This window comes from Microcaecilia unicolor, chromosome 11 (genome assembly GCF_901765095.1).
Source record: "Microcaecilia unicolor chromosome 11, aMicUni1.1, whole genome shotgun sequence".
NCBI lineage: Eukaryota > Metazoa > Chordata > Amphibia > Gymnophiona > Siphonopidae > Microcaecilia > Microcaecilia unicolor.
In genome coordinates, this window is record NC_044041.1 from 12,405,651 (window position 1) to 12,419,746 (window position 14,096).

General features: G+C 46.1%; 1 protein-coding gene across 4 annotated transcripts in view; it reads left to right on the forward strand.

Annotated features, from left to right (window-relative positions):
• The window catches only part of EMID1 (EMI domain containing 1), a 232,448-nt gene extending 218,588 nt beyond the window's left edge, over positions 1-13,860 (forward strand). For 2 of the 4 annotated variants that reach the window (XM_030218124.1, XM_030218125.1), the window contains one exon: positions 12,224-13,860. In XM_030218124.1, the coding sequence (XP_030073984.1) occupies positions 12,224-12,360 (137 nt within the window). In that variant the 3' untranslated portion in view covers positions 12,361-13,860. Of the gene's footprint in view, positions 1-61; positions 455-2,905; positions 2,997-12,223 lie in introns of those variants that run through there. The other 2 variants (XM_030218123.1, XM_030218126.1) reach the window with 2 other exon arrangements.
• The last annotated feature ends 236 nt before the right edge of the window (positions 13,861-14,096 follow it).

Genomic DNA, 14,096 nt, shown 5'->3' on the forward strand with positions numbered 1-14,096 from the left:
CTGGCGACAGCAGAGGGTCCCGCAGCGATGATATCATCACAAAGTATTAATGGTGTTACAGCTAATTCCAGGCTCCAACTGATGACATCATGGCAGTGTCTGCTGTGCTGACGTCACAGGGCCCTGAAACCCCAGACGCCTCTGACATGCTGAAGAGTGCTCCGAGTTAACGGGCCAGTTTGGGGAACCAGGAATGCAACGACAGAGGAAGAGGATGAAAGCAGACCGCAGTAGCTAATCTCGACAGGATACCAGCCAGGGCCAGAACCTGCAAGAGAGGTCCATGGTGTGATAAAATCAAGAAAATTAAAACAAAATAAAAATGTATTTTTAAAAACAAGCTGGGACTTGTAAGATGGTGGAAGATCCTCTACACAAAATACCAAACTTGAAATGTCAAAAGCACAAAGTCTATCCCTGTCTTGTCAGCACTCACGTTCTCTGCTTATTGATATTATAAAAGAGCACTCCTTGTCAGAAGTCACAGTGTAAAAATGAGACCTTCAAGTGCGTGTGCCCCATACTTCCCAACAGAGGTGGTCCCTGTCTCCTGTCTAGAGTTTGTAATAAATCAGTGTTCTGCACCTCCCAACCTGCCCAGTCACCAATGACGAAAGGTGTCCCCTATATCCTGTCCTGAGTTTCTAGTGAGTATATTCTGTTCCTCCTGTCCTGCTGAGTCTTTGCATGAGGGCATCCCCATACTTCTGAACTTGATTATTGAGTACATCCTGTACCTCTATACCTGCTGAGTCCCCAAGGCAGTAATGTTCTGTAGCTCCAGCACATCAATAGCTGAATTTACAAAGAAGTGACATTGCATTTACCATGTGCTAACGTGTTACTGCATGCAATTTACCAGAGGTCCCATTTTATACAATAGGACCTTTTAGTAATAATTGCGCCAAAGCCCACTTTAGTAAATCGAGCCTCTCTGACTTGATTATATGAATCATATTATCATTTTTGATCATTATATTTTACTGCTTCTTAGTATGAGTTATGTAAATCATTCTACAGACATATCTTCCTCAATTCTTGTATAATAATATGTTAAATTAGAACAAACCTCTTACTCTGTTCATAATGAGATCTTTTGCAATACAATGTAAGCCTGCAAATAGGTGGGATAATGTGGGGTACAAATGCAGCAAATAAATAAATATATATATAAATAATCTTGAGCACCCTTAAATTTTCAAGCGAATATGCTATTAATCTAACTTTAGTAACATTTAAATCCTGAATCTTTATTGCAGAATTAAGGTTCACACCTGAACCAGCACATTGATTACAAAACGTTACACGTAATATCAATATATCAAGAATGATTCTTTCATTTGTATTCCCTTTAATACTTTTATTGTTGCTATCAAATTTTCACGGGTAATTTTACGGCACCTCATCTCACTAAAGCCCAATCTAGTTACAAGTCATAGGCATGGGAGGAGGTGGCACCCCCCCCCCCCCCCCCCCCATCGAGCAAATAGATGCCAAAACCCCAAATACTGAGCAAGTTCCTTCATTTATGTCAGGAGGGGGGGGGGGGGTCATTTGTATTGTTTCACATCCCCAATGACTTTGAAATGTAGGTACCTATAACTGGCTTGATGGACCTTTGGTCTTTCCCAGTACTTATGTAATCTTCCTGCTGTCAGTGTCACTTTTTACCCTTTGCCCCTCCCCTCAAAGTAGTTAGGCAAACTATGATCTATGATATAAACTCCCAGTCAGTGAATACTTGAACTAATAAGCCCTCTTTTTAGGGACACCCAAACTACAGATCCTAGTAGGCAATGGGACAGAACCTTCCTTGCTGTTCAAACCAATAAACCAGAGAAGCTGGAAAATAAATACAAATTATTATTATTTGTTACATTTGTATCCCAAATTTTCCCACCTATTTGCAGGCTCAGTGTGGCTTACATAGTACCGTAGCGGCGTTCGCTGGTTCCGGTCTGAACAAATACAAAGTGTGCACAAGTACAAGGTGTGGTTGTGGTAGAATAGGATCCATATATGATAGATACATTGGGCGACATTAAACACTTTAGCAACGTAAACTTTTTCAAGACATCTGGAGGAAACACCCGCCCTAATTTGGATGATGAGAGTCATGACATAAACATGGATTTCTTTAACGCATGCCTTTCTCCACTACTAGCATAGGTACAATGCTGTGTGCAGTGATGGTACCTTAAAAATAATAATTCAAGGGTCCTTTTACTAAACTGCAGGAAAAGGGGGCCTGCGCTGGAGCCAGCATGTGGTTTTGATGTGCGCTGAGGCCCCCTTTTAACACAGCGGTTAAAAGGCTTTTTTTTAAATGGCTGTGTGGCAAGTGAAGCACTTGCCACGTCAGCACACAGCCGGGTTAGCGCAGGGGCCAGTAAAAAGAGCCCCTGCGCTAACCTGGCGGTAACCAGGCAACACACAACACTGCCCAATTACCTCTGGGTAAACACCGGCGCTACAAAAATAAAAATATTTTTCTAGTGCTGGAAATGGAACACACTGGGGGTGGGAACTACTGCCGGGCTGCTGCAGTAGCCCGGCAGTACTTCCGGTTTATCGAGTTGTAAGGCTGGGTTGGGCTTACCACCGCTTAGTAAAAGACCCCCTCAGTGAGGTATCATTTTTATACTGTGATGATGACTATGACGATGACACTGGAAATGCCAAGGTTTTTTTTTTTTGTAGAGCGATAGCACCATCTTGTGTTCATATGACATAAGGAACCGGATAGTTCAGGGTAGGTGGGGGAATTCATTAACATCCCCACAGTTGGTAGCATCCTGGTTCCCTGGCTGTGCCCTTCAGCAAGTGGCACTGTTATCCTCCCCTCTACCCCGCCTCCTGCTGTGGGTGATCGTATTCGCACTCTGCTCTTCTCGATCTCCACCAGGACGTTAGCTTAAAATCGTTCGTCCAGCTGCAGGATCAGCTGGATATCCTGATTAGAAGGGTCACCTTGCTGGAAGAAATCATCTGGCCAGGTAATGAATGAGCTCCATTTCCTATTATTAACCATTATTATGTACTAGCCATTACTATCAATGCTGCGTTTCTTTTGGAATTATTTCCATAAGTTTTGGTGACTGATGAGACAAGAGACCATACAGGTGGCCATGTCTTTTGCCCTCCAGAAGCAGGAGACTGCTGTTGCCTTCTGCCTCCTGTAGGATGCTCCCTAAGTCCTTGCAAGTGACGCAGCTTGCGCTGGGACCCCATGATGCTCATCAGTAAGATTTCAAGGAGTACATTTTTCTCTGCATCTCCTCATGCTTGCACAGGGCTTTTTGATTGTTGGTAGTTGCAGGCTATGGAGGGGAAAGTTCTGTCGTGGCCTGGGTTTACACCCTTGCTGCAAAGCCTTGCTTCGCTGTCCCTCGTGCACAGAATAATTGTTGTAACCCAGATTGTCTTATAGGCTGAATGCATCGGTTCTACTGTTCCTCACAGCGGTGCCCTAATGATGCCATCTGGGAGCAGCAGTATGAGCACCTGCATAGCAGTGCCCTATCAGTACCAGCCTGGGACCCTACAATATAGCATCCTTAGTGGCCCCTGATTTGGTGTCCATGCAGCAGTGTCATGGGTTCCTGCTGAGATGGGTGCTTGTGAGAAGCCAGCATCTAACTGCCAGATCCCTCCTGTTTCCCCTTTGAGAAATGAAAAACTTTGAGCTTTAAACCTGGCAAGTTTGAAAAGTATGTCTCTATATCTACTGCTGGTGAGTATTAGCAATCGCAGAACTTTTCCCACACCATAAGCACTTTAGAAACGTTCACAGAGACCATCTGCACACCGGTGCACACCCTGTGCATATTTTTCAAGGTTTTCACCAGTAATGAAAGCAACAGTCTACGCAGACTTTTGCTCTGATTATTGTCCCCAGGAAAATTACTGCAGGTCTTTTTTTTCTGTTTAAATAATGCATGTCACGTTGATGGTACTTAGGGCTTCTGATTCTAACTGCTCACAAATCATACATTTAGGTGTTTAATTTTGGGCACTTAAGTGTTTTGGCAGGAAATTAAAAAAAATGATATGCATTTTTTTTTTAATCAGATGTGGAAGCATTTCAGAAATGGAATCCACCAAAAAATCCACACACATATTTGAAAGGTTTTTCCATGTGCAAAGCCCATTTTAAAAGTGAAAAAAAAGCTTTCCTAAGCTTGCACAATTGCATACAGTGGGGGAAATAAGTATTTGATCCCTTGCTGATTTTGTAAGTTTGCCCACTGACAAAGACATGAGCAGCCCATAATTGAAGGGTAGGTTATTGGTAACAGTGAGAGATAGCACATCACAAATTAAATCCGGAAAATCACATTGTGGAAAGTATATGAATTTATTTGCATTCTGCAGAGGGAAATAAGTATTTGATCCCCCACCAACCAGTAAGAGATCTGGCCCCTACAGACCAGGTAGATGCTCCAAATCAACTCGTTACCTGCATGACAGACAGCTGTCGGCAATGGTCACCTGTATGAAAGACACCTGTCCACAGACTCAGAGGCTCATTTTCAAAGCACTTAGCCTCCCAAAGTTCCATAGAAACCTATGGAACTTAGCCTCCCAAAGTGCTTTGAAAATATGCCTCTCAGTGAATCAGTCAGACTCTAACCTCTACAAAATGGCCAAGAGCAAGGAGCTGTCTAAGGATGTCAGGGACAAGATCATACACCTGCACAAGGCTGGAATGGGCTACAAAACCATCAGTAAGACGCTGGGCGAGAAGGAGACAACTGTTGGTGCCATAGTAAGAAAATGGAAGAAGTACAAAATGACTGTCAATCGACAAAGATCTGGGGCTCCACGCAAAATCTCACCTCGTGGGGTATCCTTGATCATGAGGAAGGTTAGAAATCAGCCTACAACTACAAGGGGGGAACTTGTCAATGATCTCAAGGCAGCTGGGACCACTGTCACCATGAAAACCATTGGTAACACATTACGACATAACGGATTGCAATCCTGCAGTGCCCGCAAGGTCCCCCTGCTCCGGAAGGCACATGTGACGGCCCGTCTGAAGTTTGCCAGTGAACACCTGGATGATGCCGAGAGTGATTGGGAGAAGGTGCTGTGGTCAGATGAGACAAAAATTGAGCTCTTTGGCATGAACTCAACTCGCCGTGTTTGGAGGAAGAGAAATGCTGCCTATGACCCAAAGAACACCGTCCCCACTGTCAAGCATGGAGGTGGAAATGTTATGTTTTGGGGGTGTTTCTCTGCTAAGGGCACAGGACTACTTCACCGCATCAATGGGAGAATGGATGGGGCCATGTACCGTACAATTCTGAGTGACAACCTCCTTCCCTCCGCCAGGGCCTTAAAAATGGGTCGTGGCTGGGTCTTCCAGCACGACAATGACCCAAAACATACAGCCAAGGCAACAAAGGAGTGGCTCAGGAAGAAGCACATTAGGGTCATGGAGTGGCCTAGCCAGTCACCAGACCTTAATCCCATTGAAAACTTATGGAGGGAGCTGAAGCTGCGAGTTGCCAAGCGACAGCCCAGAACTCTTAATGATTTAGAGATGATCTGCAAAGAGGAGTGGACCAAAATTCCTCCTGACATGTGTGCAAACCTCATCATCAACTACAGAAGACGTCTGACCGCTGTGCTTGCCAACAAGGGTTTTGCCACCAAGTATTAGGTCTTGTTTGCCAGAGGGATTAAATACTTATTTCCCTCTGCAGAATGCAAATAAATTCATATACTTTCCACAATGTGATTTTCCGGATTTAATTTGTGATGTGCTATCTCTCACTGTTACCAATAACCTACCCTTCAATTATGGGCTGCTCATGTCTTTGTCAGTGGGCAAACTTACAAAATCAGCAAGGGATCAAATACTTATTTCCCCCACTGTACTTGTGTATAACTATGTGCCCAGACAGTACTGAGTGTATGCGTATGTGGGCTTAGTTTGGGTGGAGTTGCAATTTACAATTACAATACAATTATTACAACTAACTTATATTCCGCTACAAACCTTATTTTACATATGTGCACACAATTTCTTCATTTGTGACTATTGGGGCTGCTTCCAGGTGCTTATTTTACAAAGATTCATTGTGCCTATGTTGCTTTTATGAAATAGATACCATTGTTCACAGTTTATCCTCCTAATTTCCTAAAATTACTGGAATCAGAAGCCCTAATCATACTTTGATTCTAACTATTGTTGAGTACACAATTTACACAGTGTTTCATTTTTTTAAATAAATTTGCATATTTACATTATGAATCTAAGAACATAAGAACAGCCATACTGGGTCAGACCAATGGTCCATCTAGCCCAGTATCCTGCTTCCAGCAGTGGCCGATCCAGGTCACAAGTACCTGGCAGAAACCCAAACAGCAGAAACACTCCATGCTACCAATCCCAGAGCAAGCAGTGGTTTTCCATTGTCTATCTTAATAGCAGCAGGGGCATAGCCAGACTTCAGCAGGAGGGGGGGTCCAGAGCCCGAGGTGAGGGGGCACATTTTAGCCCCCCCCCACCATTGCTAACCCCCCCACCAACTTTGACCCCTCCCGCCATTGCCAAACCCCCCCCCCCCCCCCACCGATGACCCGACAACCCCCCTCCTGCTGCTGCCTACCTTTGCTGGCGGGGGACCCCAACCCCCGCCAGCCGAGGTCCTCTTCTTCCCAATCCCGCGCAAGGCTTTGTTCTAGTCTGACATCCTGCACATTGTACGTGCAGGACGTCAGACTCACAGAAACAGAACGAAGCCTTGCAGAGCAGCCAGCGAGGTCCTCTTCTTCCGGCGCAAGGCTTCGTTCTGTTTCTATGAGTCTGACGTCCTGTACATACAACGTGCAGGACGTCAGACTCACAGAGAAACAGAACAAAGCCTTGCAAGGACGTCAGACTAGAACTAGAAACAGAATGAAGTCTTGCAGGACGTCAGACTCACAGAAACAGAACAAAGGACCTCGGCTCGGCTGGCGGGGGTTGGGGTCCCCCGCCAGCAAAGGTAGGTGGCGGCGGGAGGGGGGGTCGTCGGGTCATCGGCAGGGAGATCCAGGGACAAATCTACGGGGGACCAGGCCCCCGTGGCCCCATACTGGCTATGCCCCTGAATAGCAGACTATGGACTTTTCCTCCAGAAACTTGTCCAAACCTTTTTTTAAACCCAGATACACTAACCACCGTTACCACGTCCTCCAGCAGCAAGTTCCAGAGCTTAACTATTCTATGAGTGAAAAAAATATTTTCTCCTATTTGTTTTAAAAGTATTCCCATGCAGTTTCATTGAGTGTCCCCTGGTCTTTGTACTTCTTGAACGAGTGAAAAATCAATTTACCTTCACCCGCTTCAAACCACCCAGGATTTTGTAGACCTCAATCATATCCCCCCTTCACCGTCTCTTTTCCAAGCTGAAAAGCCCTAACCTCTTAAGCCTTTCCTCAAATGGGAGAAACTGTGTTAAAGAGAGAAAAGGGTGAACTAGTTCTAGGAACTCTGCTACATAGGAAAAAGGGGCTATCCACAAGAGGTTTTTTTTTTTTTACTGTAATTACATATGCACGCAGTGGGATGAAAGCAGGACTTGCTGACATGAAGCAGGTTGATGTACTTGCTTCAGTAAAGGGCCAGGTTCATGTCCTTAAGCCTGTGCTTTTCTCCTAGCCCTTAGGGAAGAGGGCAACAGGTGTCCTTGTAAAGATATTACCAAAGACAAGGGGACAGCCCATGAAGTTCCATGGTAAAAGTTTTAAAACAAATGAGAAAATATTTTTTTCACTCAACCAAGTCAAGCTCTGGAACTTTTCCCAGAGGATGTGGTAAAAGCAGCTAGCATATCTGGGTTTAAAAAAAAAAAAAAGGTTTGAACAAGTTTCTGTGCCGGGCAAACTTCTACAGTCTGTGCCCTGATCGTGGCTGGACAGATTTGGATGGACTGGAGTGGGGCTTCGATGACAGCTTCAGTAGTTGGGGAACAAGGGCAGTGGTCAGGCAGACTGTGACCTGAAAACGGCAAAGGCCACCAATCAAGATCATGTTTCCATATGTAGCATCACATTATACCTTATGCTTTGAGTTTATCTTGTTGGGCAGACTGGATGGGCAGTACAGGGTTTTTTTTCTCTCTGCCGTCATCTACTATGCTACATGAGGTAAACCACTACTTATCCCTGGGATTGGTAGCATGAAACCTTTGCTAATTATTTGGATTCCGGAATCTTGCTACTCTTTGGAACTCTGCCAGGTACTTGTGACCTGGAGTGGCCACTACTGGAAACAGGAGACTAGGCTAGAAGGACCTGTGTTCTGACCCAATATGGTAATTCTTATATTCTTCAAGGTTATCAATAGAAATCAAACAAAATAAAACATGGAAAAGAACATAAGATGATACCTTTTTTATTGGACATAACTTAATACATTTCTCGATTAGCTTTCGAAGGTTGCCCTTCTTCGTCAGATCGGAAATACCATTTGCTTATTTCCAATCTGACGAAGAAGGGCAACCTTCGAAAGCTAATCAAGAAATGTATTAAGTTATGTCCAATAAAAAAGGTATCATCTTATTTTCTGTTCCATGTTTTATTTTGTTTGATTTCTATTGATAACCTTTAAGAGTGGACTAACACGGCTACCACACCTCTCCACTTATATTCTTCAAAGAAAGGTATCAGGGCTGGTCAAACCCGGTAAGCGGGGTAAGCGCCGCAGGGGGGCGCCTGCCTTCAAGGGCGCTGCCCTTGGTGCTTTAAATCTTTAATTTACTTCCGTTCCAGCAGCCGCATCATTTGAAAGCCCTGCCCCATCTCTACCCTTCCCTCCCTTCGTGAGTTCGTTCCACAGTCCCGCCTTCTGACGTCATTTCCTCGAGGGCGGGACTGCAGAACGAACTCACGGAGGGAAGGCTAGAGACGGGGCAAGGCTTTCAAATGACGCGGCTGCTGGAATGGAGGTAAATTAAAGATTTAAAGCACCAAGGGTGGCGGGGGATGGGACGAAGGAGAATCGCTGGACAGGGGCAGGGTGGGAGAAGAGAGAAAGGAGATGCTGGGGGGGGGGGGGCGCAGGTGCCGGAGGGGGGCGCCAGAGACTCTAGGACTGGCCCTGAATGGTATTACACTCATGTCATGGAGACCTACTGAGCTCCGAGTTACCTAATTCCATGAGATTTTTGCCCAGTCTTGATTTTCAACTTCTAATGTGTGGTAAGTATAGTTTCCTGATTTTACCCATTGAAATCAGTGCTGCAGGGCCCATAAGGCACCAGGATGGGTGTGTTAGAAATCCGGGACCTACTACTTAGTATTTCTATAGCGCTGCTAGGGTTACGCAGCGCTGTACAATTTTAAACAAGGGGAAGGACAGTCCCTTCTCAAGAGAGCTTACAATCTAAAGGTAGTAAACTATGTATTGTAGGACCGGCCTACAATCACCCTCCTGGACTGAGTTACTTGGCAGCTCTGAAAATGCACGCTTAAATGTCTTTCCCCTGTAAGTTCTGTTCTCATTCTGACAGGGGCAACAGTACAGTTAAGCTTCCCCCTACTCTCCGTCTTAAGTTTTTAGTTCACATTCATTTGCTATACCGGCTATCATAAAAAAGCTAAGTGTTTTGCAGTATTGGGTAAAAGGATAATGGCAGTGCTTCTCGATCCAGGCCTGGAGGCACACCTAGTCCCGTTAGGTTTTCAGGATATCCACAATGAAAATGCACGAGATGGATTTACATACCAAGAAGGCAGTGTGTGCAAATATATCTCATGTATATTCAACGTGGATATCCTGAAAACCTGATGGGACCAGATATGCCTCAAGGATTGGGTTGAGAAGCAACGGGCTAAGGATTTAGTAAAGGGGGCAGACCGGGGGGGGGGGGGGGGGGGGAAAGAAGAAGTGAGGAATGCACAAAAGGGTAATCATTTTCTACAGGCTTAGTTGGGGTAATTGAAGAAGGAATGTTGCTATTCCACTAGCAGTACATGTAGAAGTCGGCCCTTGCAGATCAGCAATGCGGCCGCGCAGGCTTCTGTTTCTGTGCAGGACGTCAGACTCACAGAAACAGAAGCCTGCGCGGCCGCATTGCTGATCTGCAAGGGCAGGCTTCTACATGGAATGCTGCTAGCGGAATAGCAACATTCCATGTAGAATCTCAAATAGTAGCAACAGTGGAGGAGGGGCCTAGTGGTTAGTGCAGTGGACTTTGATCCTTGGGAACTGAGCTCAATTCCCACTGCAGCTCCTTGTGACTCTGGGCAAGTCACTTAACCCTCCATTGCCCCATGTAAGCTGCATTGAGCCTGCCATGAGTGGGAAAGCGCAGGGTACAAATGTAACAAAAATAAAATAGATACTATTGGAGATTCTACATGGAATGTTGCTATTCGACTAGCAGGCTGCGCAGGCTTCTGTTTCTGTGAGTCTGACGTCCTGCACGTATGTGCAGGACGTCAGACTCACAGAAGCAGAAGCCTGCGCGGCCACATTGGTGATCTGCAAGGGCCGACTTCTAGTGGAATAGCAACATTCCATGTAGAATCTCAAATAGTAGCAACAGTGGAGGAGTGGCCTAGTGGTTAGGGTGGTGGACTTTGGTCCTGGGGAACTGAGGAACTGAGTTCAATTCCCACTTCAGGCACAGGCAGCTCCTTGTGACTCTGGGCAAATCACTTAACCCTCCATTGCCCCATGTAAGCCGCATTGAGCCTGCCATGAGTGGGAAAGCGCAGGGTACAAATGTAACAAAAATAAAATAGATACTATTGGAGATTCTACATGGAATGTTGTTACTATTGGAGATTCTACATGGAACGTTGCTAGTTCCACTAGCAACGTTCCATGTAGAAGGCTGCGCAGGCTTCTGCTTCTGTGAGTCTGACCAGACTCACAGAAGCAGAAGCCTGCGCAGCCACATTGGTGATCTGCAAGGGCCGACTTCTACATGGAATGTTGCTAGTGGAATAGCAACATTCCATGTAGAATCTCAAATAGTAGCAACAGTGGAGGAGTGGCCTAGTGGTTAGGGTGGTGGACTCTGATCCTGGGGAACTGAGTTCGATTCCCACTTCAGGCATAGGCAGCTCCTTGTGACTCTGGGCAAGTCACTTAACCCTCCATTGCCCCATGTAAGCCGCATTGAGCCTACCATGAGTGGGAAAGCGCGGGGTACAAATGTAACAAAAATAAATAGACGAACCAGTGCCCCTTGCTGCCCAGGAGACTCACAGTTAACTACAGACCCTCAGTCTTCATTCCCAAGTCCCACTTCAGAAGAAGAAATTAGAGGGACCCAGTAAGTGTAAGTTATCTGCACTATGGGGTATAATTTTACAAGCCTATTTTAGAAAGACACAGACACCGAGGTTGCCTTTATAACATAGGTGCCTTTTGAGAAATTTCTATAGGCCACTACACTAATGAACACGCAGGTGCGGATTAACAAAATGACGCAACAAAAATCACACACTAAAAATGCCAATGATGAAAGAGCAAGAGACCGTTTAGATCCTTTCAGCTCTTCAAATCTTTTTCAGATTTTGAGCTTTTTTCTTTCACTTTTTTATGCACATTGCTTATTTTTCACTGAGTGGAATTTTTAGTGTGAAATTTCTACCCCCTTTATATACTACTTTTGCAACATATGTACTGTCAGGCCGATGAAGTTATCTGAATCTAATTTCCAAAGGCAATCGTTGACCAAGACAGCAAAACAGAAAACAAAGATCCCATATTAGCACAGGTGCCAGCTCTGGGGGTACTTGAGCACCCCCCAATACTGAGCAGATGTTTTCAGTCTGCCAGGGAGGTGTCAATTGTGATGGGTTTAGCACCCCCAATCATTCTGAAGAGTTGGCTCCGTTAAGGAAACAAAGATTTTGTGGGTCCTTCGCTGTAGAGTTTCCTGAAGGTGGCAGTATAGCGCTGCGTGAGTCTGGTAGCGCTTTGGAAATGTTGAGTAGTAGTAGTAGTAGAGCTGGTGGGGGGAGGCGGGGCTGGTGGCTGGGAGGCGGGGCTAGTGCTGGGCAGACTTATACGGTCTGTGCCCTGACAATGGCAGATACAAATCAAGGTAAGTTATACACAAAACATGGCACATATGAGTTTATCTTGCTGGGCAGACCGGATGGACCGTGCAGGTCTTTTTCTGCCGTCATCTACTATGTTATTGCTGACCCTGTATTGTGTAGACTAAGAATTGTTATGCTTAATATCATCTTCCTCTGTGCTTCCTTCCATTAGAACCAGACTCAGGTTCCGGTGCTGGCCCATTCTCAACCAGTTCTCCCAGCTTCTACCGAAGAAAGCGCAATGGGCCAGATGACTACAGGATCATTTCGTGGACTCTGGCCCAGAGGGATAACGAGGAGGGTCACTGACAAGTTACCCTCCCCTCCACCTGTCTGGGTGCAGGCAGCATGAGGGGCTTCACTCCTACAATACTGCGTCATACTGCCACCCGGACCTGAATCCTTACAGGACAGTATTTCCTCCCCCTTTGCTGATAAGAGCAGAACCATGAATGCATCTAGCCAAGGAGAGACGGCAGTGCTGGCAGGGGTGCCACGAAGTACTATCTCCAGTCTGTATTTGTGTAAAGCGCAGGAGGAAAAAGCCTTCATTTAATTTTGGACTGAATGCGAGGGAAAGAGAAATGTCTGGTCCAGCACTTTACAGTCATGGGTTTGAAAACCGCATACATGGAGCCTGGTGGCAGAGCCCCGTTCTTTCCGCTCATGAACATGTGATCCAGTGAGGGATGGGGGGGGAGGACAAAGGTGATGAAGAGAAGATAACTTAAGAAATGTTTTATTGTTCTTGGTGCTATTGGGAGAGAAGGGAATCTGTGCCAGATCCCTCCACAGAAATGTATTATGTGAATTCTCCAAGCGTCTGTCCAGTAATAAGGGAAGAAAGTGGCCTCTGGCTGGGAGGACCTGGCTTCTCTCATCCATCTGCTTCCATCTCCCCAGTTTTCTCTCTCCAGTTGAGGAGACTCTGCATTTCTTTCTCTCTTCAATACTTTGCTCTGTCAGAGGGGTTGGTTTTATGCTCCAGCCCCAGCGATCCAATCAGTGATAATGTCAGATAATGAGAGATGCACACCTCCTTGGACACTGTCCTTGGGTTCACTTCGGTTCAGTAAAGCTGAGCAGGTCTTGGCTACACAAGAACACAGGGGACCATTTATAACCATCAAATCGGAATGCCTGTCAACAGATTGTCATGGGATCAGTGTCAGCTTGGCCTAAGCTTGCTGGACATAGAAGGCCTATTTCATGAGGCTGGCCAAGTAGCACCTGATAATCAAATAATTCTGAGCATCTGGCCACCTGACTGCCTGTCCCAGCCTTCAGCGGCTAGTAATGTACAATTCCTTAAATGGTCACTGCAGAAAAGTATGGATGCCTTGTTGTTTTTTTAGCGCAAATGGCTTTTGGCATTGGTGTCACTGTTCAGGACACATTTTAATATCCACACACCTGCATTTACACAGCATAAGTAAGTTCTTCCATTCTCCCTGGTTTTTTTTTTTCCCCTACATCTCCAAGCCTTAGGAAAAATGGTTTACGACGTGGCCTAGGCAGGACATCATTAATAATGAAAAGCTTCCAATACTTCTCCTCCTCCCAAACGCTGCTGGTGAGACTCATTCATGCTAACCATGCACAACAGCAGAAAGTATGAATTATGAAACCCAGGGGCGTAGCTACGGGTGGGCCTGGGTGGGCCCAGGCCCGCCCAGTTTGGGCTCAGGCCCATCCAGAGAAACTCCCAACACCTCCGGCCCCGACGTGTCTCCTCACACCCTCTCCCACCCCTACCGTAGCGCTTCCCTTTAACGCTATCGGCGCTGCCTCCTCACCTCACAGTCTCCGTTTTCCACCCCCGCGGCAGCGCTTGCAATTTGCTATCGTCAGCACGCTGCCTGACACAGCTGACAGATGCAGCGTGACGTCCTACTCCGGGACCTTCCCTCTGCCGCGTGCGTTCCGCCCTGCGTAAACAGGAAGTTGAATTAGCGCAGCAAAGGGAAGGCCCCCGAGCAGGACGTCGTGCTGCGTCTCTCAGCTGTGTCAGGCAGCGCCGACGATAGCAAATTGCAAGCGCTGCA